The sequence below is a fragment of the Balaenoptera acutorostrata genome, chromosome 2 (assembly GCF_949987535.1).
Source record: "Balaenoptera acutorostrata chromosome 2, mBalAcu1.1, whole genome shotgun sequence".
Classification (NCBI taxonomy): Eukaryota; Metazoa; Chordata; class Mammalia; order Artiodactyla; family Balaenopteridae; genus Balaenoptera; species Balaenoptera acutorostrata.
Genome location: NC_080065.1, coordinates 7,082,528 through 7,106,080, shown reverse-complemented (window position 1 = coordinate 7,106,080; position 23,553 = coordinate 7,082,528). Strand labels below are relative to the sequence as shown.

Genomic DNA, 23,553 nt, shown 5'->3' with positions numbered 1-23,553 from the left:
CCTCCTCAGCCTCCCGTTCCCTCTCCCTGTGCTCAACATTGTTCTTCCCGCTGCCTCCCCTAAGACTGAGCTCACTCTTAGTAATTTGGCTTGAGTTTTTCAAGTCCATTTGAAGGTAGCCTGAGACTTAGTTACAGGACAATATGAGTTCAGATGACGCACAGGTGCTGACAGGTCAACGGTACTTGTTCTTTTATCGAAGATGCCAAGTGATTCTGGGTCATCCTCTCTTCTCCATAGTATTTACGGAGACCCTGCACATGCCCACCTCTGTTTGAGGGTGCTGGGTCTAGCAGCCAATGAAACCAAGCCGCAGAGAAGGATGGGCTTTCCAGAGGCTCCTTGGGGAAGGTTTGCTAAAGAAAGCAATGCTTGAGGGGAAAGCCGAAGGAAGTGAGGAAAAGTCCAGAAAACACTGAACTCCTGTTCCTGAGTTTGTGAGACGTTCCTACATGAAATGTAAATATCACATCTATTCTTAAATGTTCATGACACAAACAAAAAGAACTTCGATAAAGCCTTGGTGATAAATTGCAGATAAATTTTGTCATGCATACTCTGTCTTCTGACGTGGTGAGTGAAGTGTTTAAACCTGCATAGGGACAAATCACCTCAGCAGGAAAAGCATGTGAGCTTTAATAAATCTAGACCTCAAAAATACAGAATTACTGGGCAGACATGCCAGGGTTCTTTTGAAAACATCTGGTGGATTCTGCATTTCTGAGCATCTTGTCTTTTAATCTGCCCAGGGAACAACTCTTTAAAAACAAACAAACAAACAAACAAACAAAAAACATCTACCATTATCTATGCATCTACCAGGGAGAGATGTTTTAAACTGAACATACAGTTGATGGGTTTGCTTTGGAATCATCACTTAAATTTAGCAAAGGTAGTCAAAAAATTTCACCTCTAGGGCAGACTACTTTGAAGAAAATTCAAAATACTCCGTCGGCTTACAGAAATGTCCAAATCGTTAAATACTAAAAAGAATCTCCCTTACATACATTTCTTGCGTCTTCCGCAGAAATGCAGCTTCTGTGGGTGCCTGAGGCTGAAGCCACCGCGCGGGGGTTGATCTTCGTGGTGTAAGAGCTGGCGGTTTTCCGGCCGCCAATTTCTCTCCATCATCGCGACCTGGTGGGACCCCGGATCCCGAGGCTCGGTGGATCTTTTGTACAGGATGTGGGAGGGAGGCCCACCCCCCGCAGAGTCCTTGGGGCTCCCTGCCAGGTGTGAAGGGAGGGGCTTCAAGAAGTAGTCCGCTTCCTGGGTTCTTATCATGCCTGACTGCAAAATGGAGAGGGAGAAAGAAATGTGCATCACTGTTGTGTTATCTGCTCACAAACATGCTGTCCCCGCCACTGAGGGCACACGTTGAAAGGGGTCGCACAGGGGGCTGAGAATTAGGGATGGGACAGCCCCACTCTTGAGCCCTTTCCCCACCCGCACCCTTGCAGAGACACTGGTGTGGAGGTGTCCTGACTCGACTCCAGGAGCAAAGAGAGCGCACAACATACTAAGTTCAGGTCCTTTAAAGCAAAAAATGGAGAAGAAAGCACACAACCCTAGATATTAATATGGGTGGAGGTGGTGAGGGGAGTTCCCAAATAAAGACATAAAATTATAATCCTAATATAGTAAGTAGCAAAACTCTATTCAGACTTGAATACAATGTGACACTTTCTATAAAAGTGTAACTCGACAAAATTAATCCAGAAGAAAGCACAAGGAATTTCTTAGGGAATCAGGGAGGTCTTTCTAAGCAAAGTATTTGGGAAATAGGAAAGAACTGATGATAAAAACACGAAAAATGTCTGTACAGCATAACAGACAATGAAAGCACAAACAATGACAAAAATATCTTAAAGGAGAGAAAATTGAGAGACTTGCCTTTTAGAGTGACAAGTATTTTTCAAACTTGATAATTGTTAGGAGAAATGGGAACAAACAGGCAGTGACACTGGGAAAGGGTTAACTGGGGCCAGACCTGCCACATCTATCAACATTGAAAATGTATAATTCAATTCTAGGATTTTACCCTTTTGGAATTCTTGCCAAATACTTCTTGTAGACACTTCCCCAATATTGATAAGTATTTGTGAATGTATAACTGAATCATTGTTTGTAATAGCATAAAAAATACAAACAAAATGAAAAAATAATTAAAACAAATAATTTAAAGGTTTACCAATTAATTCAAGGTAATCTTTAAAAGTACATTTATATATTTGGCAAGAACATAATGATTTAAAAAGGCCAGCTAATTATGTCCTGTTAATAATCTTAACTAAACATTTGTGTGTGTGTGTGTGAGCTCCTAAGACTATGGCCAACATTTTCTATATTATACCTTATTTATCGCTCACAGCAATTCTGTGAGGTAGGTATCATTATGTTCCTCCTTTTATGGATGAGGAAATAGAGAATCAGGCTGATTAAATAACATTTTCAAGGTCACCTGGGAAACAAAGTATAAGGATTAGAACAAAATCAGAATAAATTAAAAACCTGTAAGTTTAAGGCTTATACTGTAGGGGTCCCAGAAGTTGTTATTTTTTAAAAAGTGTATAATAAAGTATATAGTGGGATTCCAAATGTGTTCATTTTTAAAAGTGTGCATCTACACTTAAAGAATTTTCCTAGAAGGACTGATGAGAAATTGTTGATGCTGGTTATGTTCAGGGAGAGGAAATCGAGGAAGAGGGATGCAAGAGGGGGATTCCACTTCCATTTTTACATCCTTAGGCACTACTCAAGTTTTTAAACTCTGTTCATCCTTTCTTTAAAAAAATGTCAATGGCATTGCTGGATCATGGGATTACAGATTAATTTTTAAAATCCTTCTAAATGTTTTAAAATACCTTTATAATTTTAGAATACAAAGAATTACTCCTACAGAACTATCCAGCTATCATTTAGAACTCTCCAGTACAGTATTTATATGTGTGCTGATTTTTTCCAAGTTATTTTGATAATTTAGGACACTGATTAGACCCTTATTGGGTATTCAAAGACACTGATGCTTGGTTGCCTGTTCTAAGAGTGCCTCTGATTTAGGAGCCTGAGTCTGATTCTCATCTGGGGGGGCTTAGTGCCCATCACTGCGCACCAAATAAAGTTCTGTGGTGGACTGAGTTGTCCTGCACGGGTCTGAATATTTGTACAGTGTAGGATGACAGACATGGAGAAGCACTTCTGAGACCTTGGGAAAGGGCCAAATACACCTCTCAGTGACAGGAGGGTTGGGGGTGGAGATAGAAAAGAGAGGGGCGACCAGGCTTATCGTACATTCAGAGATTAAACATTGGCCATGGTGTTCCTGCTGGTGGGAAAGAGGTAAGAGAAGGTAAACTTGGTAAACTATCAATGATGCCATCAGCCCCATGGGGTGTAGACCTCCCAGGGCCCAAATGCCAGCTAGCAGTGGAAAGGTGAAATACTTGGAATTTATGCTCTGGATTGAGGTGGAGGAGGAGGAGGAGGAGGTGGGGGGGCTCTTTGGTGATCTCCATGGATGCCCTGGGAATCTTTTTGGCCTAGAACTCTATCAACTAAACTAGGATAGACAATATTTTAAAGTCTGCAGTTCTATCAAGGAAGAGCTTAGGATGGAATTAAATAATAGCTAAAGCCAGTTGGGTTTCATCCTTTTGGCAATTAAACTAACCCAGGAGTCGCATGAGCAATCATGGATATGTTCAACCTTGTGTGGTAACACTCCCCAGAGAGGTTTTGCACACTACTTAAGGTAACTAGTTGAAATGTTAAACTGAAAAAAAAAAATAGTAATTTTTTGCTTTTAAAAAATTTTTTTCTGATACGCAAACAATCCCTTGCTTTTCAAATCACCCGGAAAAGATGATCAGCTCCTGTGGGTTCACTAGAGTAGATGATGTTCAGCATCTCTGGTGCGAAACTGGGTGGACTCGCAGAGAACAGACCGATGAGTCAGACACCCAGCATTTATTATCCGTTTTTAACATGATCTTTGTGACTTCGGATGATTTACTCAACCTCTCTGTGCTGTTTTGTCCTCTAGGGAGTGGATACAAAGGCAGCTACTTGCCACAAGATTGTAAGACTTAACAATAATATATATTTAAAATACATGGCCTCCAGAAGCAAAAATATTTGCTGCATTAATGAAACAAAGAGTGTAAAATATCATACTTCACCCTGATGATCTCTGATTCCCTTCTGTAATGCAAGGTGTTTCTGGGGAATTTTTCACTCTACAGTACGAGATCCCTCCGAAGCCCGTGTGTGGGTGTATCCCAACACCATCACCCCAAACACAGCTTTGCTTCTGGCCTGCTGCCTCAGGCTTTCTGGCTTCCTCCCCTAAAACACTTGTGTTCTACGGCAGCTGTTCCAGATTCAAAACCACCTCCTGCTTTCCCCTGGGTTTAAGGCTACATCCTGGGTGGCCCAGAGGACCAGATCCGCAGGCAAGAGAGAACTAACTGCCTCTGGAAGACTTCTGAATTTTCACTAACAAAGTAGTCAAGTGTTTATGCTTGTTTCATTTATAGTTTAGTCTGAGCTACAGTATTCTGTATTTAAATAATCCCCTATTTCATTAACCACATAGAATGAAATAACTGATAAGACTGATATTTTGATATTCCTCTATAAGCAATACATACTGAAAAATACAAGAAAAAAGTTACTCCATTTTCCTTGCTGCATTAATCTTGCAATAAATCTTGCTGCATTATTAGTTTGCAGGCTTATTTAAATGATTAGGTAAATTGTGGAAGATTAATGTTTTCTTCTTATCAAAGCTTTTCTTTACTGAATCGAGAATATTTACTTAGTAGCTCATAAAATGTCTGGTGTACACCTGCCCACAGTAACCACCGGGAGGTAAGCTGGGTGGATTATTAACCAGGCTTCAGAAAAGGCCAGCGTCTCCCAGGCGTTGCAGGGGAGCTCTCCAGACACCTGCATCTCTCATCGCCAGTTCTGTAAATCATTTGACATAGGGAAACTCAACACTTGTACTGCATTTATAAGGAGAGAAAGAGTGGGTGCCCTGTCAGTGATGAGAAAGTGCTGTTTCTCAGACTCACAGATACAGAGAACAAAGTAGTATTTACCAGTGGGGAGAGGAACGGGGGGAGGAACAATCGAGGGGTAGGGGATTAAGAGGTACAGACTATGATGTTAGGTATAAAATAAGCTACAAGGATATATTGTACAACATGGGGAATATATCCAATATTCTATAACTGTAAATGAAGTGTAACTTTTAAAAATTGTGAATCACTATACTGTACACTTGTAACATATAATATTGTACAGCAACTATACTTCAATAAAAAATAAAAGAAAAAATGCTGGTTCTGAGCAATGTAAGAAAGTGTTGAAGCTTGAAGGTAGGATGTTTACTGTATTATATTTGTTGCTATTCATACTTCAATGCTGATAGATCTTTATTAATGTATATCTATTTAGAAAGGCTCTCTATAAAAGTTGCATGAATCAAAAAATAAAATGTAATTAGGAAGAGATGAGCCTGGTTGGGCAGTGTATGAGATTCCTTCCTGCTGCGTAAGGGATTCCCCACTGAACTGGTTGCAAGCTTGTCTCAGGTGACACCACGAGTGTCAATCAACACTGTGAAAAAGTGATCCAGCTCATTAGAAGAAACAGGCATTTCAATTCTTAATTCATTTCATTTTTACTGTACTTCTTCGTCATTTCTCCAAAAGTGTGATTTGTATTGGGAATATTCTACTCATTCTAGTCTCCTCAGTGATGTTTCTAAAACACAAGACAGATGCAACTTTTATAGAACTTTTATAGTTACTTTGTCTTGGGCACCATCTACGTGGCAGGTAATACGCTAGGTGTTTTGCTCTATTTATTATTCTTATTCTAATAACAAACATATGAAGTGAGAATTAATATTCCCATTTAAAGGAATGGGACATTAAACACATACATTTGCCCAACATCGTAGAGCTAGGAAGTGGGGTAGCTAAGATTAAAATTCAGAATTACTCAGATTTACACACTGTTGTCAGCACACCATGTTGTTTCTCTACCACCATGTACACGTGGAGAATAACAGCAATGCCGGTGGGGGTTGAGAGTGAACTTGAACTAGTTGTAAATGTATATTGCAAGCTCTTGGGCTAAAAAAGTGAAAAAAAGAAAAGAAGAAGTAGAACTGATATTCTAAAGAAGGAAAGAAAATACAACAATATAAAATGTTAAATTCAAACCACAAAAGGCAGAAAAAGAGTAGAAGGCAAAAACAGGAATAACGAACATGGGCAACAAATAAAAAAAAGTAACACATATAGTAGATGTTAATTCAATTACATCGACTTTGAATGTCAGTGGTCCAATGCACCAATTAAAAGAGATTGTCATAGATCAGAAAACATGACCCAACTATACACTGTCTACAAGAAACCCACTTTAAGTATAAAGACACATATAAATTAAAAGTAAATGGGTGCAAAACTATACCATGAAAACACTAATCAAAAGAAAGCAAAAGCAGCTATATTAATTTCAGATAGAGCAGACGTCAAAGTAAGGAAAGTTATCAGGGATTGAGGGGCATTAAATAACGATAAAAGGAGTCAGCGCTCTAAGAAGACACAACAATTCTTAACACGTATGTACCTAACAACAGAGTGCCAAACGACATGAAGTGAAGTCTGATAGAACGGAAAGGAGAAACAGATGAATCCACTATCTTAGTTGGAGACTTCATCACTCCTCTCTCAGAAATAGACAGATTCAGCAGGCAGAAAATCATTAAGGACATAGTTGACCTCAACAATGCCATCAGTCAACTGGATATAATTGACATCTGTAGATTACTTCAACCAACAGTAGCAGAATACACTTTTTTCTCAAACTTGCTTAGGACATTCATCCAGATAGACCACAGTCTGGGCCATAAAACACACTTTAACAAGTTTAAAAGAATAGAAATTATACAATCTCTGCTCTCAGACTACAACAGAGTTACATTAGAAATCAATAACAAACAAGATAGCTGGAAAATCCCCAAATAAGTAGAGATTAGACCACACACTTCCGAATAACACATGAGTCAAAAAGAAATTCAAGAGAAATTTTAAGATATTTTGGACTAAATTAAAATGAAAACACAACTTATCAAAATTTGTAGGATGCAATGAAATGCTAAGAGGGTAATTTATAATACTGAATGCAGATATTAGAAAAGAAGAAAGATCTAAAATCAATAATCTAAGTTTCCAACATAGGAAACTAGAAATAGAAGGTTGAATTAAGTGTAATATAAGCAGAAGAAAAGAAATAATAAGAATTAGAGCATAAATCAATAAAATAGAAAACAGGAAATCGATAGAGGAAAAACAAAGAAACCAAAAGCTGCTTCTTTAAAAATGGTGAGATGTACTCATGCTGCACTTAGAGAAATTTAAAAAAATAAAGAAAACAAACCAACCAAGTATTAACCCAAAAGGTTTTTAAAAATGCAATGAATGACCACCTAGAAACCATAAAGGACTTATTAAAAAATAAATTCAGAATAAATGAATCAGTAAATAGTAAAAGAATGTGCTTATTAAGCTGAAAAAGTCTAATAAAGCCAAGATCTGGTTTTTGGACTGAAATGGGAAGACCTCATGAAAAAACAATGAATGTGAAAAAAGTCAAGAACATAGATAACCTAATGGGACATGGCAGTTATTTATAAAGGGAGATCAAATTTCTCTTGGAGCTTAAATATCATTGCAGTGTGTATTCTTATTTTTCATTAGTAAATTTTTTTTTGAGCTTTTCAATGTTATGACATCTTTCAGGTCAATCTATGACAAGGATTTAAATCTCTGTTAGAGGAAAACTTCTAGATGTGTGCTGTTCAAAATGGTGGTCACTAATTTTAATTAACACTGAAGAAAATTAAAAATTCAGTCCTCCAACTGCTCAGTAGTCACACATGGGGATTCAAGTTTAAATTAATATCAAATAAAGTTAAAAATTTAGTCTTGACATTGCTCAATAGCCACACATGACTAGTTGCTCCCGTACTGGACAGCACGGATATTTCTATTATGACACAAAGTTTTATGGAAGAACAGTGCTCTAGAACAACTGGTAATTAACAAATCTTTGGGAGCTACCTCTTAAGACTAGTTTGCTAAATTCATGGCTGTGGTATTTGTCCATAATAAATAGTATATATCACATAGGAACGTTCTTATAAATCACATCCACTAGTGTGTTGATAAAACTGCGCCAGCTAAAAAATCAGAACATGTTGTCCTAGACTGATTGCTTAGTAAGATTGCCTTTGGTTGACACAAAAATATCTGAACTAAGAACGGCTCAAACTTAAATTCTCAGATCCTGTATCTCTCTGCACATTCCCAAGACACAAAGAGAAATGTTTAAGCAAACAGTCATCTAGTCAAGGCACTGAATATATTGCTGCTACCTAATATAATCAGAACACCATGGATTAAACACTCTAATATTCAGTAGATTCATTTACAGAGTTGTGTAACATTTAGACATGAATTTGATCCCATAGTGGAGGAAATTCACAGTTCCTCTCATCCAGGGAATGTGTAGCATGTTCGTTCATTCATTCATGCATTCAGTGAATATTCATTAATTGCCTATTATGAGCTGGGTGCTCTTCTTGTCAATCCAGATACAACAATGGACAAAACAGACAAACACAGCTTCCCTTGTGAAGCTTAAATTCCATCCTGGAGTTGGGGGGTGGGGGACAGGTAGTAAACAATTGATGTAATAAAATGTAAATCATAAAAAGTTAAAATTCAGTGTGTCAGTTCTTCCCAACGCCATCTATAGATTTAATGCAATCCCGATCAAAATTCTAGCAAATTATTTTGTGAATATCAACAAACTGGTTATAAAGTTTATAGGGAGAGTCAAATGCCCCAGAACAGCCAACTCGATATTGAGAGAGAAGAACAAAGTCTTAGGAATGACACTACTAAACTTCCTGACTTGCTATAAATCTGCAGTAACCAAGACAGTGTGGTTCTGGAGAATGAATAGACAAACAGAATAGACAGTCCAGAAATAGATACAGACACAAATACAGTCAACTGATCTTTGGCAAAGGAGCAAAGGCAAGACAATGGAGCAAAGATAGTCTTTCCAACAAATGGTGCTGGAACAACTGGACATCCACATGTGAAAAAATGAAATCTAGACACAGACATTACACCCTTCACATAAATTTAACTCAAAATGGATCACAGAACTAAATGTAAAATGCAAAACTATAAACCCCTAGAAGATAACACAGGAGAAACTCTAGATGACCTTGCGTTTGACAATGACTTTTTGGATACAATACCAGAAGGATCCATGAAAGAAGGAATTGATAAGCTGGACTTTACTGAAACTTAAAATTTCTGCTCTGTGAAAGACACTGTCAAGAGAATGAGAAGACAAGCCACAGACTGGGAAAAAAAAAAAAAATTTGCAAAAGACACACCTGATAAAGGACTGTTATCCAAAATGCACAAAGAACTCTTAAAACTCAGCAATAAGAAAACAACTCAGTTAAAAAATAAGCCAAAGGCATTAACAGTCTCTCACCAAAGAAGATATACTGATGGTAAATAAGCATATGAAAAGATGTTCCACATCATATGTCATCATATGTTAAAACAATGAGATACCACTATAAACCTAGTAGAATTACCAAACCAACAATATGAAATACTGCTGAGGATGTGGAGCAACAGGAATTTTCACTCATTGCTGGTGGGAATCCAGAATGGTGCAGGCACTTCGGAAAACATTTTGGAGGTTTATTATAAAACTAAACAAACTTTCACTATAAGACCCAGCAATTGTACTCTTTGGTATTTATCTTAAAGAGCTGAAAACTTTATATCCACATCAAAACCTGCACAAGGATGTTTATAGCAGCTTCATAGTTGCTAAAACTTGGACACACCCATGATGTCCTTCAGAAGGTAAATGGATACATACTGTGGTGCATCCGGGCAATGGAATATTACTCAGCACTAAATGAGCTACCAAGCCATGAAAAGACAGGGAGGAAGCTTAAATGCATATTAATAAGTAAGGGCTTCCCTGGTGGCGCAGTGGTTGAGAATCCGCCTGCCAATGCAGGGGACACGGGTTCGAGCCCTGGTCTGGGAAGATCCCACATGCCGCGGAGCAACTAGGCCCGTGAGCCACAACTACTGAGCCTGCACGTCTGGAGCCTGTGCTCCGCAACAAGAGAGGCCACGACAGTGAGAGGCCCGTACACCGCGATGAAGAGTGGCCCCTGCTCTCCGCAACTGGAGAAAGCCCTCACACAGAAACGAAGACCCAACACAGTCATAAATAAATAAATAAATAAATTAATTAAAAAAAATAATAAGTAAAAGATGCCAATCTGAAAAGGCTACATACTGTACGATGTGAACGATATGACATTCTGGAAAAGGCAAAACTATGGAGAAAAGAAAAAGAAAAAAAACCCAACACAACAGTGGTTACCAGGGGTTAATGGGGCAGAAGGTGTGAATAGGCAGAGCACAGAGGATTTTTAAGGTGGTGAAGCTCTCTTATATGGTATTATAATGATGGATACATGTCATTATGCATTTGTTCAAAACCATAGAGGTTTTGGGACTTGGCTGTGTGGATTCCAGAGGGAAGGCTGTGGGCCCGGGCACAGGGAACAGCCACGGTGGCGGCCCTGTGGCCCTACACGGCATCAGCTCACGTTCTCTGCAAAATAGCCGCTTGTGATGGATTCACCAACTAATAATATTAATACTGATTCAGCAGGGCCTTGCTCAAATTGGGCAAACGCCCTGGGAAATCTCTTCCAGCCCATCTGGTAGAGGGGACACGCGAAGCTTCTGGGCTCATCCTTGCATCCCGCCTCGACCTTCTCCCCCAGAGGGCTATGTTACCACCTGCCGCTTCCACTCTTGCCCTCCTTCTAATGTTTCCTCTACTTTTTGGGGGGAAAAAAGAAGCATAAATCAGATCACTAACTACTTACAACCCTGCCATTGCATCCCTTGGTTTGAGAACACAATTCCTGGAGACTTCTCCTCTGACCTGCGTCAGTTTCCTTCCGGGCTGGGCTCCTGCCGCCCCCCGGGGGGCTCCGGACGCCTCTGCTGCACCAGCTGCCCTGCAGCCTCGGGACCAGCAGGCTCCCTTTGGTCCCTCTGGGCGTCCGCTAGTCCTGTTTCTGTGCACACCTCCCCCAGCCCTCCACCGGCCTGGCTCCTCCTTACCTTTCCGTTTGGAGTGACAGCGTGAGCTGTGGGGACTTGCTCGCCATTGTGTTGCTCTTAAGGGCAGAGCAGATGTTAAACCCAGCCTTGTGACACGTGCTGCAGCGATGCAACGACCAGTGGTTGCTCCTGAGGCCAAAGCTCTGGTTCAAGTCCTGACTCTGCCTCTCTTCAGAGGGTGCGTGCGTGTGTGGGCGTGCGCATGCGCATGTGTCCTGAGACCTAGCTCCTATCTTTGTAAATAGAGGAAAAATCTATCACTGTTTCCCAGGTCATCTGGTGCAGATTAAATATATACACTTTAAAGGTGGCAAAAAAAAAAAAATATATTTTAATGATGTCAATCAAGATCCCAGTAGATATTTTGGAGATTGAGGGCTGCACATGGAAAGCTGCAGAGAGAGGAGGTAAAGTGTGTGCAGGACTTTGTGCAGGTTGGGAAACCAAGACCAAAAGGCCAACGGCAGCTCGGGAGGGTCACAGCAGAGCTGGACAGCCATCGCTGCGTGGTCAGGGCAGAGAAGTTGGCCAGCGTCGCGAGGCGGGGTGGGCACATGTGTTTCTCATCAGAGGCCATGGGTCCCTGGGGTGTTGTCACTTGCATCTACTAGCCATTCCTGAAATCAACCAAGTTTTTCCGCACACACTCAATCCATCCCAGTGGGTGATCCAGGCACCCGTCCCGCCGGCGTCGGCAAGCTGCTGGCTCTAGGCGAATTCTGTTACGAGCTCATCAAGTTGACACTTAGCTCATGAGTCAGCTGTTTTTGCTATTTAATTGTGCCACTGGGGATACTTCTCTTCCCCACTGGTTTTGGTGTTGATATCTAGTCTCTCACAACAGTGCCCTTTAAGCTCCACGTTCTAGGATCCTGACCTCCTATTTCTGTTAATCATATTAATATTGATGGCATTCATTTACTGATTGCCTATCATGCCCCTGCCTCTGTCCCAGGGACTGGATACCATCTTATTACCAATAATCCTCAGAACAGAATTGCAAGGTAGGAACCAGCAGCTACATTTCTGTAGACAGAGAAACTGAGGCCCTCATAACCCAAACGTCCATAAGCAAGTGAATGGATAAACAAAATGTGGTACATCCTTACAATGGAACACCATTGTGCTGTGAAAAGGGATGCAGTATGGATAAACATGGAGGAATCCAAAAACAGTATGTGGAGTGAAGGAAGCCATATCGTTTCATATGATTCCATTTCTCTGAAATGTCCAGAGAAGGCTAAGCTACAGAGGCAGGAAGCAGAGCTGGGGGTTGCCAGGCTGGGGTGGGAACAGGGAGTGACTGCTCGGCACAAGGGTTCTCTCTGGGGTGATGGGAACGGTCTAAAACTGGATCGTGGAGATGGTTGCACAGCGCCGTACGTTAACTAAAATATCACTGAATTGTTCACTTGAAGCAGTGAGGTTTTCTTATGTGAATTATACATCAGTCAAGTATTTAGAAAATTAAACAAACCTGAGGGTCCAGGAGTGTGACCTGAACAAGGGTGGCAGCCAGGACTGCTGGGCTCCCAGCTGGCCATTCCCTCCACACCTTGGGGCTTCCTGGGGGCACAGTGGGGTGAAGTCATTCAGAGACGTACCCTTGGCAACAACCAGCCTAAGAACAAGCATAGCCCGGACTCCAGGGCCCTCTAAGGGGTCAGATTCCTCACAAGAGAACACAGAGGCAGGCAATGAAGACGAGAGACTGCAGGCAGCCCAGGGGCCAGGAGCACAGCATGTGCTGGAGCTGCTTTCCCCCGAGATCCATGTGGGACATCGCAAAACTGAATGCAAAGCATCTGTCCCGTTTCATTTAACCACTTTCACTAATGCTGTCGCTAAAGGTGATGAGCATCTGAATTCAGATCTTCACCCGTCTCCTCCCCACTGCCCCTGGACCAGGCAAAGCACAGGGAGGGGCACGAGCTTTTCATCTGCGGGTTCCCTGCTGCAGATACACGATAGGAACTTCATGGACTTTCCCTGAGGAGGGACGGGTAGGTTGAGGGTATCGCTTATGGAGTCTGCATATCTAGCCATGACTCTCAAAACCTTCTGTCCATCAAAACCCATGCTCTCCTCCCCCATCCCGAAGTGCTCAGTCAGCAGGCCTGGGTGGGGTTGTGACAACGTGCACGTTTAATAAGATTCACAGACCTGACACCGACACACACCCAGCATCTGTGTCTCCAAGGCCCCGGGTTCACCTGGCATCTTTCACTTTCCAGCCCTGCACTCAGGGACCGGGACAGGCAAGATCCCTGTGGGGTTACACGGTTTTGTCAGATGTCTACCGTTTATTGAATGGCTTGCTGAGACACAATTCAACTTTGGGTGAGGTTTGTTATAACTAAGTTTCCTTGTTTTCAAGCAAGTGGACATCAGACACCAGTATCAATATGACCTCATAATGGCTTTTGTAACGTGGGGTCTGGGGAATGGCCGTTTGTACCAACATTGTGTGTTTGACACAACTTCTGTTACACATGTAACCTTCCAGGCAGTTCCTTTAAACATCCGTCCCTATGGATACCAAATTTGACCATTTACAGATTCCAGCCTTAGTTATATATATATGACTGCATATACTCTCATACACATGTCAGAATCCCGAGGGGGTTATAGAAGTTACGACTAATCCTGTTTCCAGACTGTTAGCTCAAATTGCATGATCATTATAATGTGGCAATGTATATTCAAAATGGTCTATTTTAGAATGCCTTCTTTTTTTTTTAAATTTTCTTGAGTTCTTCTTTAGCTTTAAAACAGTCATTAAAAACAGAAATACATTTCAATTTTAAAGTATTCAAATTTAGTAAAAACATTTCATCTATGAAATAGAATTTGCTCTTAACCAAACTAATATATTACACCTTGTGGTTTGTACTCTGTTTCACTGTTTTGAATTTTAAATACAAATAGAAACTTTAAGTGGTCACATAAGAATAACAGAATTGAAGTAATATGTGCTACATATTCCTATGTTAAAGAGTAGATTGGAAATATATAATAATAGCACCATGATTTGTAAAAAGAAAATAGAATGGCTTCTTAATAAGCTGTTATCAAGCACATATTAGGCAACTACCACCTCTTTTTTTTTTTTTTTTTTTGGTAGAAATAGAGCATTGAAAACACTATGGCAAAATTAGTCCATACAAATCTAGGGGTCTTCCAAATAGCATCCTCTCAAGTAGACAGCTCACTACAGAAAACGGGCAGATCCATCACTTCCAGAGGGACAAAAAAACCAAAACAAGACAAACAACAACAAATAAGGAAAAGAAACCAGGCCAAGGTTGATTCCTTCCTGTGATTCACAGCTGGTTTCTCTAAACCACCATATGGCAGGTTACCTTTGCCAACCAGTGAGAAAAGGATTCAATTCCCATGATGGCTCAGAGAAAGCAAGTCCAAATTAGCTTGGGATCAGCTCCATCCTCCTCTCCTATGGCCATGAAAGCAGCCCAGCAACACAGACTAAGCCTGTGGTCCTAAGAGTGGCAGACAGCTATTCTAGATCATACAAATACACTGTTCTGCACTAAGGGGACATTACTGATGATTTAGCCTCCTCCACGACTTACCATTTCAATTCTCTCAACCTCCAAAGAGCCCCCCAAATAGATGAGGGTCACCTACATTATCTCTCCCATAATTGTTTGTGTTCAATAAATATTTGTTGACTGTGATTCAAATCCTTCCAGAGTCCCTTCTGTAAGAACCCAGCAGAGGGGTATCATGGCTCAGCTGGACTTTCACCTATCTGGGAGTTTTTGGTACATTTTTTATTATTATTTTTTTGATATTTTGTTATTTTATTGTAAAATAATACACAAATATAGAAAAGAAAACCCACACAAACTATACATTTATAATGAGTTATAAGGTAAAGCAACTATCACTCAGGCAAAGAAATAGAACTTTTCCATACATCTCACAAGCCCCTGTGTGACCAGTTTCAACCTGAACCCCCAGTGACCCCATAGAGGTAACCACTATTACTATTTTTACAGTAACTAGTTTTTTAAAATTTCTTGTACTTTGAATATTCAAGTGTGCATGCCTATACGTCATAATTTAGTCTTGCTTATTAAAAAACACTGGTGTTTTTTAAATTTAGTTTTTATTGGAGTATAGTTAATTTACAATGTTGTGTTAGTTTCAGGTGTACAACAAAGTGAATCAGTTATACATATACATAGATCCACTCTTTTCCAGATGCTTTTTTTTTAAATAAATTTATTTATTTATTTATTTATCTCTGGTTGCATTGGGTCTTTGTTGCTGCGCACGGGCTTCTCATTGTGGTGGCCTCTCCCACCACGGAGCACGGACTCTAGGCACGTGGGCTTCAGTAGCTGTGGCTCACGGGCTCTAGAGCACAGGCTCAGTAGTTGTGGCGCACGGGCTTAGTTGCTCCACGGCATCTGGGATCCTCCCAGACCAGGGACCGAACCCATGTCCCCTGCATTGGCAGGTGGACTCTCAACAACTGCCCCACCAGGGAAGCCCATTTTTCAGATTCTTTTCCCATATAGGTTATTACAGAGTATTGAGTAGAGTTCCTTGTGCTTTATAGTAGGTCCTTGTTGGTTATCTACTTTATATATAGTAGTATGTATCTGTTTTTTGTACATTTTTTTTAGAACGGGTGTATCCTTAAAGAGTTTGTCAAATAGATAATGGAGGGTGGGGAACATCCAGCTGCCTTAAAGGATGTATCAGCCAGTGACTCCATGGGATCTGCTGACTTGTTGACTTCTGGCATTTTCACATAAGTCATGCACATAAAACAATGACTGCTGAAGACTGAGGCCCGGCCCCAAGTAACCAGCTCTTCTACAGGTCAGCACACTGAAACCCTTGGGCGTGGTCCCCAAGGGAGCCCTCAAAATCCACATGTCAAGCTCTGCAGAAGTGTAAGATATTGCGCAAATACTATGATTAAATATTATGATAGAAATATAGGGAAGAGCGTGAAACACAGAGGATGATCAATACACAAGAACTCCATGACTCTGGTCAGATCATAGACTTGGTACTTATAGGGCAATTCTTGGACCTGTGAAGTTATTCATGCTCAGGTTACTTCCCAACCCCCCAAAAAATATAATCCAGAAGGTTAAAAAGTTTCTGGAAGAACAGTTTTTTGAAATCAGTATATATGAGTATGTATGTGTGTATTTCATTGACAAGGATGATTCCTGACAAGTTATGTATTTTTTTTTCTTCACACAAGAAATTAAAAAAGAGAATGCCCGGACCCAGTTCTCTCAGTTATTTCCAGGTGAGACATTCATTTCTCTCAGTCAGCCTGTTATGGCTATGATCATAATGCACCCTCAGGCTGCCCTTTCGCCAATTCTCTACATGCATTTTTAGCTCAACCACACTGAAAGAAATAATGCTGTTAGAAACACTGCTGTCACATCCTTAAGAAAGGCACAGGGCCCAATAGTTGTGAATTAGTCTGAATTACAGGGACCAGTCACTATTTATGACTAGAAATCTCTGTAGCCTTCCTTGATTAGTTTTGGATTAAAAAATGCTATAAACATATGTTCTCTGTCTGCCTGTCTGTCTTTATGGTCTTTCATCACTAAATCTTATAATCACGTGACCTGGTAACCACTAGAGCTATAAAGGACACAGAAGCCCCCCAAAATTCTCTGGAGGAATTACGCCATCTGAGCGAGGTTGTGCATAATCGTGCAGCTGTCCCCCATGTAGGCATCAAAGTGATTAAAGGCACAGGTTTTTTATATCTAAGTTCTTCCTGTGCTGCCCAACCAGTCAATTAGATTCCAAGAAGACAGAGGAAGAATGTCCTTGGAGGAGACAAGGGTGCTAGTGGGGAAGCTCACCATTTATTCTCAGTTCCAATGGACATGGCTTGGAATCTGGGCTCTGTCCCTTGTAGGATGGCAGCTTTGGGCAGGCTACAAAATCTTCCTGATCCTGAGATTTCTCTTATTTACAATGGAAATAAAGATTCTTCTTATATTGTTAATATAATGAAATGCAAAAGTAATGCATCAGTGAATCTGAGTGCAGAAATGCCTGCCCTGGTATACAATAAGTGCTCACTTCAATATCAGTTTTCCTCCCTATTTATAATGGTGTATTTTCATGTTTTATTTGAAACTATTTAAATTGCATCATTGGTACGTACTTTAATGTACATGTTCCTATGGTAAAAAAAGCAGAATGCACCATATGTTTGTTCCATAACAACCAAACATGGAACATAGGTTGCAAGCAGCCCTTTTCAAAATGGTGACACATTGGCACCCAGGTACATTGAATTATGTTCAGATTTTTTTCTCCAAAGCTCTGGTTTAGGAGTTGGAGAAAAGCAGTTGGTAGGTTAAACAGGAAGAAAGTGAGTTAACCAGCCTTTCCATGAAAGCATCACGGTCCCCCAACCCCCATTTGTCTGTTTATAGGGAACAGTGGAACCACCATTTCCAAAGAACCACCAAATTGAAGCAGGTCAAAGCCTAAGAATGTGTCTGCTTTTCCTATGATAGAAAAAGTATCAATATTACCAGGGGCTACCAGTCTGGGCAAGAGCTGGAAATGTGGAATGTGATATTATTAACATGAAAAAAAAGTAGTGGAAAGAACATGAGAATGGAAGATAATTAAAACACCACAGGAATTTAGAAAGTTAGCTCATTGTGAAAGGAATTCTCCAACCAGCATCCAACTAAACATGATGGCAATAGCGACCAGAGTTTTCTGATACATCTGTCTCTATGTTTGGCAAATATAAGAATACATTACCTATTATGCTTAGGGATCCTACAACTTTACCCACATGTGCATCGTTTCTACAACAGCTGTGTCACGGCCACTCCATGCCCTGACAGAGCCTGGAGCAGTCACACCTTTGACAAAGCATAGATGAGAGGGCTTGAAACCAGAGAAGGGAGAAGTTGGTTGGGGCTGACTTTGAAACCAAGATCAAACAAAGAGTGCACGAGATAAAGGAGAAATCTGAACCGTGAATAATTGCCAAATGAGAGGATTAGTTTGCAAACTATACAGTGGAACATGATACAATGTCAAAATGTAATTAATGTGCTTGGACTTCATAGCTGGATATGAATATAGGCAACACACTAGGATCTACATGGTTGAAGACTGCCACTCAACAGTTGAATTTTAAATGATGGGATTTTAAGAGATTTTTACATTTAAATTGCAATCTGTGGGACTTCCCTGGTGGCGTAGTGGTTAAGAATCTGCCTGCCAATGCAGGGGACATGGGTTCGAGCCCTGGTCCGGGAAGATCCCACATGCTGCGGAGCAACTAAGCCCATGCGCCACAACTATTGAGCCTGCGCTCTAGAGCCCGCGAGCCACAACTACTGAAGCCTGCGCGCCTAGAGCCCGTGCTCTGCAACAAGAGAAGCCACCGCAGTGAGAAGCCCACGCACCACAACAAAGAGTAGCCCCCCTTGCCGCAACTAGAGAAAGCCCGTGCACAGCAACGAAGACCCAACGCAGCCAAAAATAAATAAATGAAAATAAAATAAAAAATTAAAAAAATTGCGATCTGTGAAACTGTCAAATTATTCTTCCTAATGTACTTCACATTTTAAGACAGAAATGGCCAAATCATTTCAAACACGTGTGTTCCTTCATACATATAGAGGCACAGGACTCCCGGGGCACTCAGCCTTTCTGGTGAGGCTAAAAGCTGGGTTTGCCCATTCTCCCCCTGCTGGTGCACACGTGTAATGCAAGCCTGAAGTGAAGCTGGGGCTTTGTTTTGCCTTAAGTTTTTAAAGTTTTAAATCAATGTAGAGAGTATTTTCATTATTTTCAAAGAAAGCTGTTGTCCCATAAAGCCTCTGCACCAACCACAGCTTGGGGCTGTAATCATTTTGAGACTTTGGTTGTGGGTCCCTTTCAAATATGTGGGCATAAGTCATTCCTCTAAAATTCTCATAAACAAAGTGTCTCCTAATCCTCCAGTAGAGGAAGGTATGACACACGTATTGCTATATCTTTTCAGAGGGTTAATAACAGGACACTTGAAAGTGTTGGGGATTAATAAGCTCAATTTTATTAGAATGTATAGCCCATAAACTACTCCCCAGTGGACAGCATGTTGGATTATTGGAGGCAGAGGTAGGAAATTATGATTGATATTAAATACAAAAATGTATTGAAGTAGTAAACATAACTATGGTATGTGTCAAATCAATATTAGAAATTCAGAATAATGGTACTAAATGGTTAAGAAAAGGCCAGCTTACATTATTGACCTTCTTAAGAAACATACAACGACTTCTGTTTCCACATATGCCGTGCTTACACAGCACAGTCCTTACATATTTAAACATTTACTGTTTATTCTCCAAAGTCTTCTACACATACTTGTACATTTCATCTAGACATAGACTGGTGCTATAAAATATCCTAGCTTCTCTTTTGGCTTATTATTCTGCAATCCATCACTCTTTATTTTATTACCTAATGATGACCTGCAAAGGGAATAGTCAAAACTCCCCCAGCTTCAGTTAGAGATAATCTCTGCAAATAAAACAAGGTTTATATCTCCTTTGGCTGCTGCAGGGGGAATACAAAGCCAAGATGTCAGCTATTCTGGGCACTTTTCTCATTTATGATACCTTGTAAGCACAAAGTAATCTCCCAGGTGTTGGGAATGGACAACTTTCTTTAAAATGTGTGGGCATAAGCAATGCTTCTAAAAAGTGCATAAACAGTCCCTTGCATTTTAAATTGTCTGCTTAAATGATATGTCTTTTAATCATCCTAAGTGCTTTCAATAAATCACCCAAAAGGTTTTAGTGTAAATATCAAAGTATTCTAATCCTATCCCCATCCCATCTGCGGGTCTTCTCTGAAGGTCACTGGAACTCCACCTCTGGGTTCTTCGTTTTTTGTTTTTTTTTTTAAATAAGCGTGTAGTGATCACACATCACTTATTTATTTATTTATTTATTTATTTATTTATGGCTGCGTTGGGTCTTTGTTGCTGCGCACGGGCTCCCTCTAGCTGCGGTGAGTGGGGGCTACTCTTTGTTGCGGTGCACAGGCTCTTGGCACGCGGGCTCAGTAGTTGTGGCACACGGGCTTAGTTGCTCTGCGGCATGTGGGATCCTCCGGGACCAGGACTCGAACCCGTGTCCCCTGCATTGGCAGGCGGATTCTTAACCACTGTGCCACCAGGGAAGTCCACCTCTGGGTTCTTTAACTTCACTTGAATTTGCTTGCATGACAATGTGTGCAGTCACCTTCTAATTAGGTTTTAATGTACATTTCATAGTTTAGTAATGGGGGGTTGCTGAGGAGAACAGATACTTGCTCAGCTCCTTAACTAGGAGCCCTGTGCTAAGCCTTTCATATATATGTCGTCTCACCCAATCCACATGTGACCCTGTGAGGCCAAGGTTATCTACAAACTAAGGAAATGGAAGGATAGCAGTGAACCATTTGGCTAGTAGTAAGAGAAGTTAGATTTGAACAAGACTTGTGTGATTCCAAAGGCTATGTTTTTCATTCAATTTCCCATTTGCTTATCTCAAGGAGTCATTTTACTCTGTTTCTTATTTGAATGTCTAAGTAAGTATCTTCCTTCACATGTGGAGAGTTCATGCTTTTCCTTCCCCTTGTTGGTCTGCAAAACTACCACAGCCCTTAAATTGTAGCTGCTCTAAAATGCTGTTGACCAGCTTGGTTCTAAATGAATCAATTGCTTAATATTTAATTTATCTTAACTAAACAAAGTAAATATGGAAATGTTTTTCTTATTTTATGAGAAGTGTCAGCTTTTCTGACATTGCTGAAAGTTAGTATAGAAAAAACTTGCGGCCTCACCTTTTGTGAAGGATTCACGGAGGGAAGAGTACCATTTCTCAGAAATTGTCATGTGTAATAGGCAATCCATCCTGGTCATAAGATTGATAAATAAAGATTATGTCCAAGAAACTGAGACACAGCAATTACAATGTCTTTATACTCGTATAGTGAGGTATAAAAAGCTAAGAGGTGGATGAATGCCATTTAGTTTCTTAAATTGTACTTTATATAAATTATACATACCTTCTTGCCTAAGTATGTTGCAATGTTTCTTATTTAGAATTTATTTAGAGATACTCTCTGTCATTAGAAAAATTACTCATATGGTTAGGACTGCAATGTGCTCACTTGCAGATGGGCTTTTCTGAAACTACTTGAATGTGAACAGCACTTGCTCTGTTCTTTTTTGCTATGGAAATATACTCCCAGAGCCTTGACATACAGACTTGGATCTGTGTGGTTCCTGGGAAATGCATACTGTCCACACTCAACTTAGAGCCATTTCTAGACAGAGCTTTTCACAGTCACTGCACCTTCCCTCTGGAAACAGGAACTTTCTCCAACTAGTATCTGAAACTAGGATCCTCCATCCATCCATCCATCCATCCATCCACCTACCCCTCCACTCATCTATCTCGTTCCTTCCAAGGGCCAGGAACAATGCGGGTGCTCTGATCCTTAAGGGATTCTGACCCTAAGCGCTACCCTTAGGATGTTGGCTGTCTGGTGGGAGAGGCGGGTAAACACTAAACTAGTAACCAAGATAAGAATAATTCCTTTCCAAGAGAAAATTAAGGCGAGTCATGAATGTATTGCTAGGGAATCTGCAGCAGCAAAGAAGTATGACTCATGGGAGTGTCTTTCCAACTGATGCTTAACTGGAGGAGGAAGGATGGGAATTGTGTTCCAGGCAGAAGGAACAGCATTTGCTAAGGCCCTGAGGGGGTGAGGAGCTCAGCCTTATCTTGAAAGAAATGAGTTGGTGCCACTCAAGCCTGGAGAGTTTCCTCCCTGAAGCTGAAGTTGCAAGCAAGGGCTGACCCCAAGGGCGTCATCAGCCACAGTGAGGATGTGGGCTTTGCCCAGAGTGCAATGGGCACATGACAAGCAAGGAAATGGAAAGATCAGAACTGTGCTTTTCAACCTCCGGTGAGGCTGCTCTCTGGAGGGAAGTAGGAGAAGGGTAGGAGTGCAGGTAGGTGGCCTCAACTTTCATGGAACAGTCTCTGACCCCCTCCTTCCCCATGTCTGTTCACAGTTCCCAGGGCCCAACTTGAACTACCATGCATGGAGGCCCTGGCTATTTCTGCAAGCCCAATCAAAACTAAGAATCTGGGCTTCCTTGGTGGCGCAGTGTTTGAGAATCTGCCTGCCAATGCAGGGGACACGGGTTCGAGCCCTGGTCTGGGAAGATCCCACATGCCGCGGAGCAACTAGGCCCGTGAGCCACAATTACTGAGCCTGCGCGTCTGGAGCCTGTGCTCCACGACAAGAGAGGCCGCGATAGTGAGAGGCCCGCGCACCGCGATGAGGAGTGGCCCCCGCTCGTCGCAACTGAAGAAAGCCCTCGCACAGAAACAAAGACCCAACACAGCCAAAAATAAATAAATAAATAAATAAATAAAAATTAAAAACAGACAAACAAACAAAAAACTAAGAATCTTCTTTCAAAGTGTTTCCAACATGTATGAACTTAAATACAGCCTTACCACATTTAAGGGACAGCCCCTGCTTTTTCATCTAAGAGAAAAAGATACAATGTATTCACATGAAAATTTCAACTATGATGAAATGACCCTAAGGTCATCAAGGCAAATATTTTTCTCAGGCTTTGCATACTGAAAGAAATCACCAATTGCCTAAACTACATGTTACTTTACATGTCTTACTACAAATTTCTAATGTCTTAAGGGATGGAGATCTACCTATTCAATGAGAGAAAACTGGAAGAACTGGATATATCTGTCATTGCCTGTTGAAGCTTTCTATCATTTTAGTACCATTTTTAAACTAAAGGCAACCAGTCATTTTAATGTCACTGTAAATCTGATAACAGTGTGTAGTTTTTGTTGTTGCTATTGTTTTTAGTTTTGTCTCAGTTTAATTTTTGTTTCATAGCTGGTAACTTTTTTTTTTTTTATAGAAAGAGTTTGGTTTTTATAAATTTATTTATTTATTTATGTATGTATTTATTTATTTATTTTTGGCTGTGTTGGGTCTTCGTTTCTGTGCAAGGGCTTTCTCCAGTTGTGGCAAGCGGGGGCCACTCTTCATCGCGGTGCGCGGGCCTCTCACTGTCGTGGCCTCTCTTGTTGTGGAGCACAGGCTCCAGACGCAGAGGCTCAGCAGTTGTGGCTCACGGGCCCAGTTGCTCCGCGGCATGTGGGATCTTCCCAGACCAGGGCTCGAACGCACGTCCCCTGCATTGGCAGGCGGACTCTCAACC

At 41.0% G+C, this 23,553-nt stretch overlaps 1 protein-coding gene across 3 annotated transcripts in view; it reads right to left on the bottom strand.

Moving 5' to 3' along the window:
* ADAMTS16 (ADAM metallopeptidase with thrombospondin type 1 motif 16) overlaps nucleotides 1-23,553 on the bottom strand; it is a 157,481-nt gene that overhangs the window by 115,598 nt on the left and 18,330 nt on the right. For all 3 annotated transcript variants that reach the window (XM_057540804.1, XM_057540803.1, XM_057540806.1), the window contains exon 4: nucleotides 1,008-1,290. In XM_057540804.1, coding sequence (XP_057396787.1) covers nucleotides 1,008-1,290 — 283 coding nt within the window. The remainder of the gene's footprint in view (nucleotides 1-1,007; nucleotides 1,291-23,553) is intronic.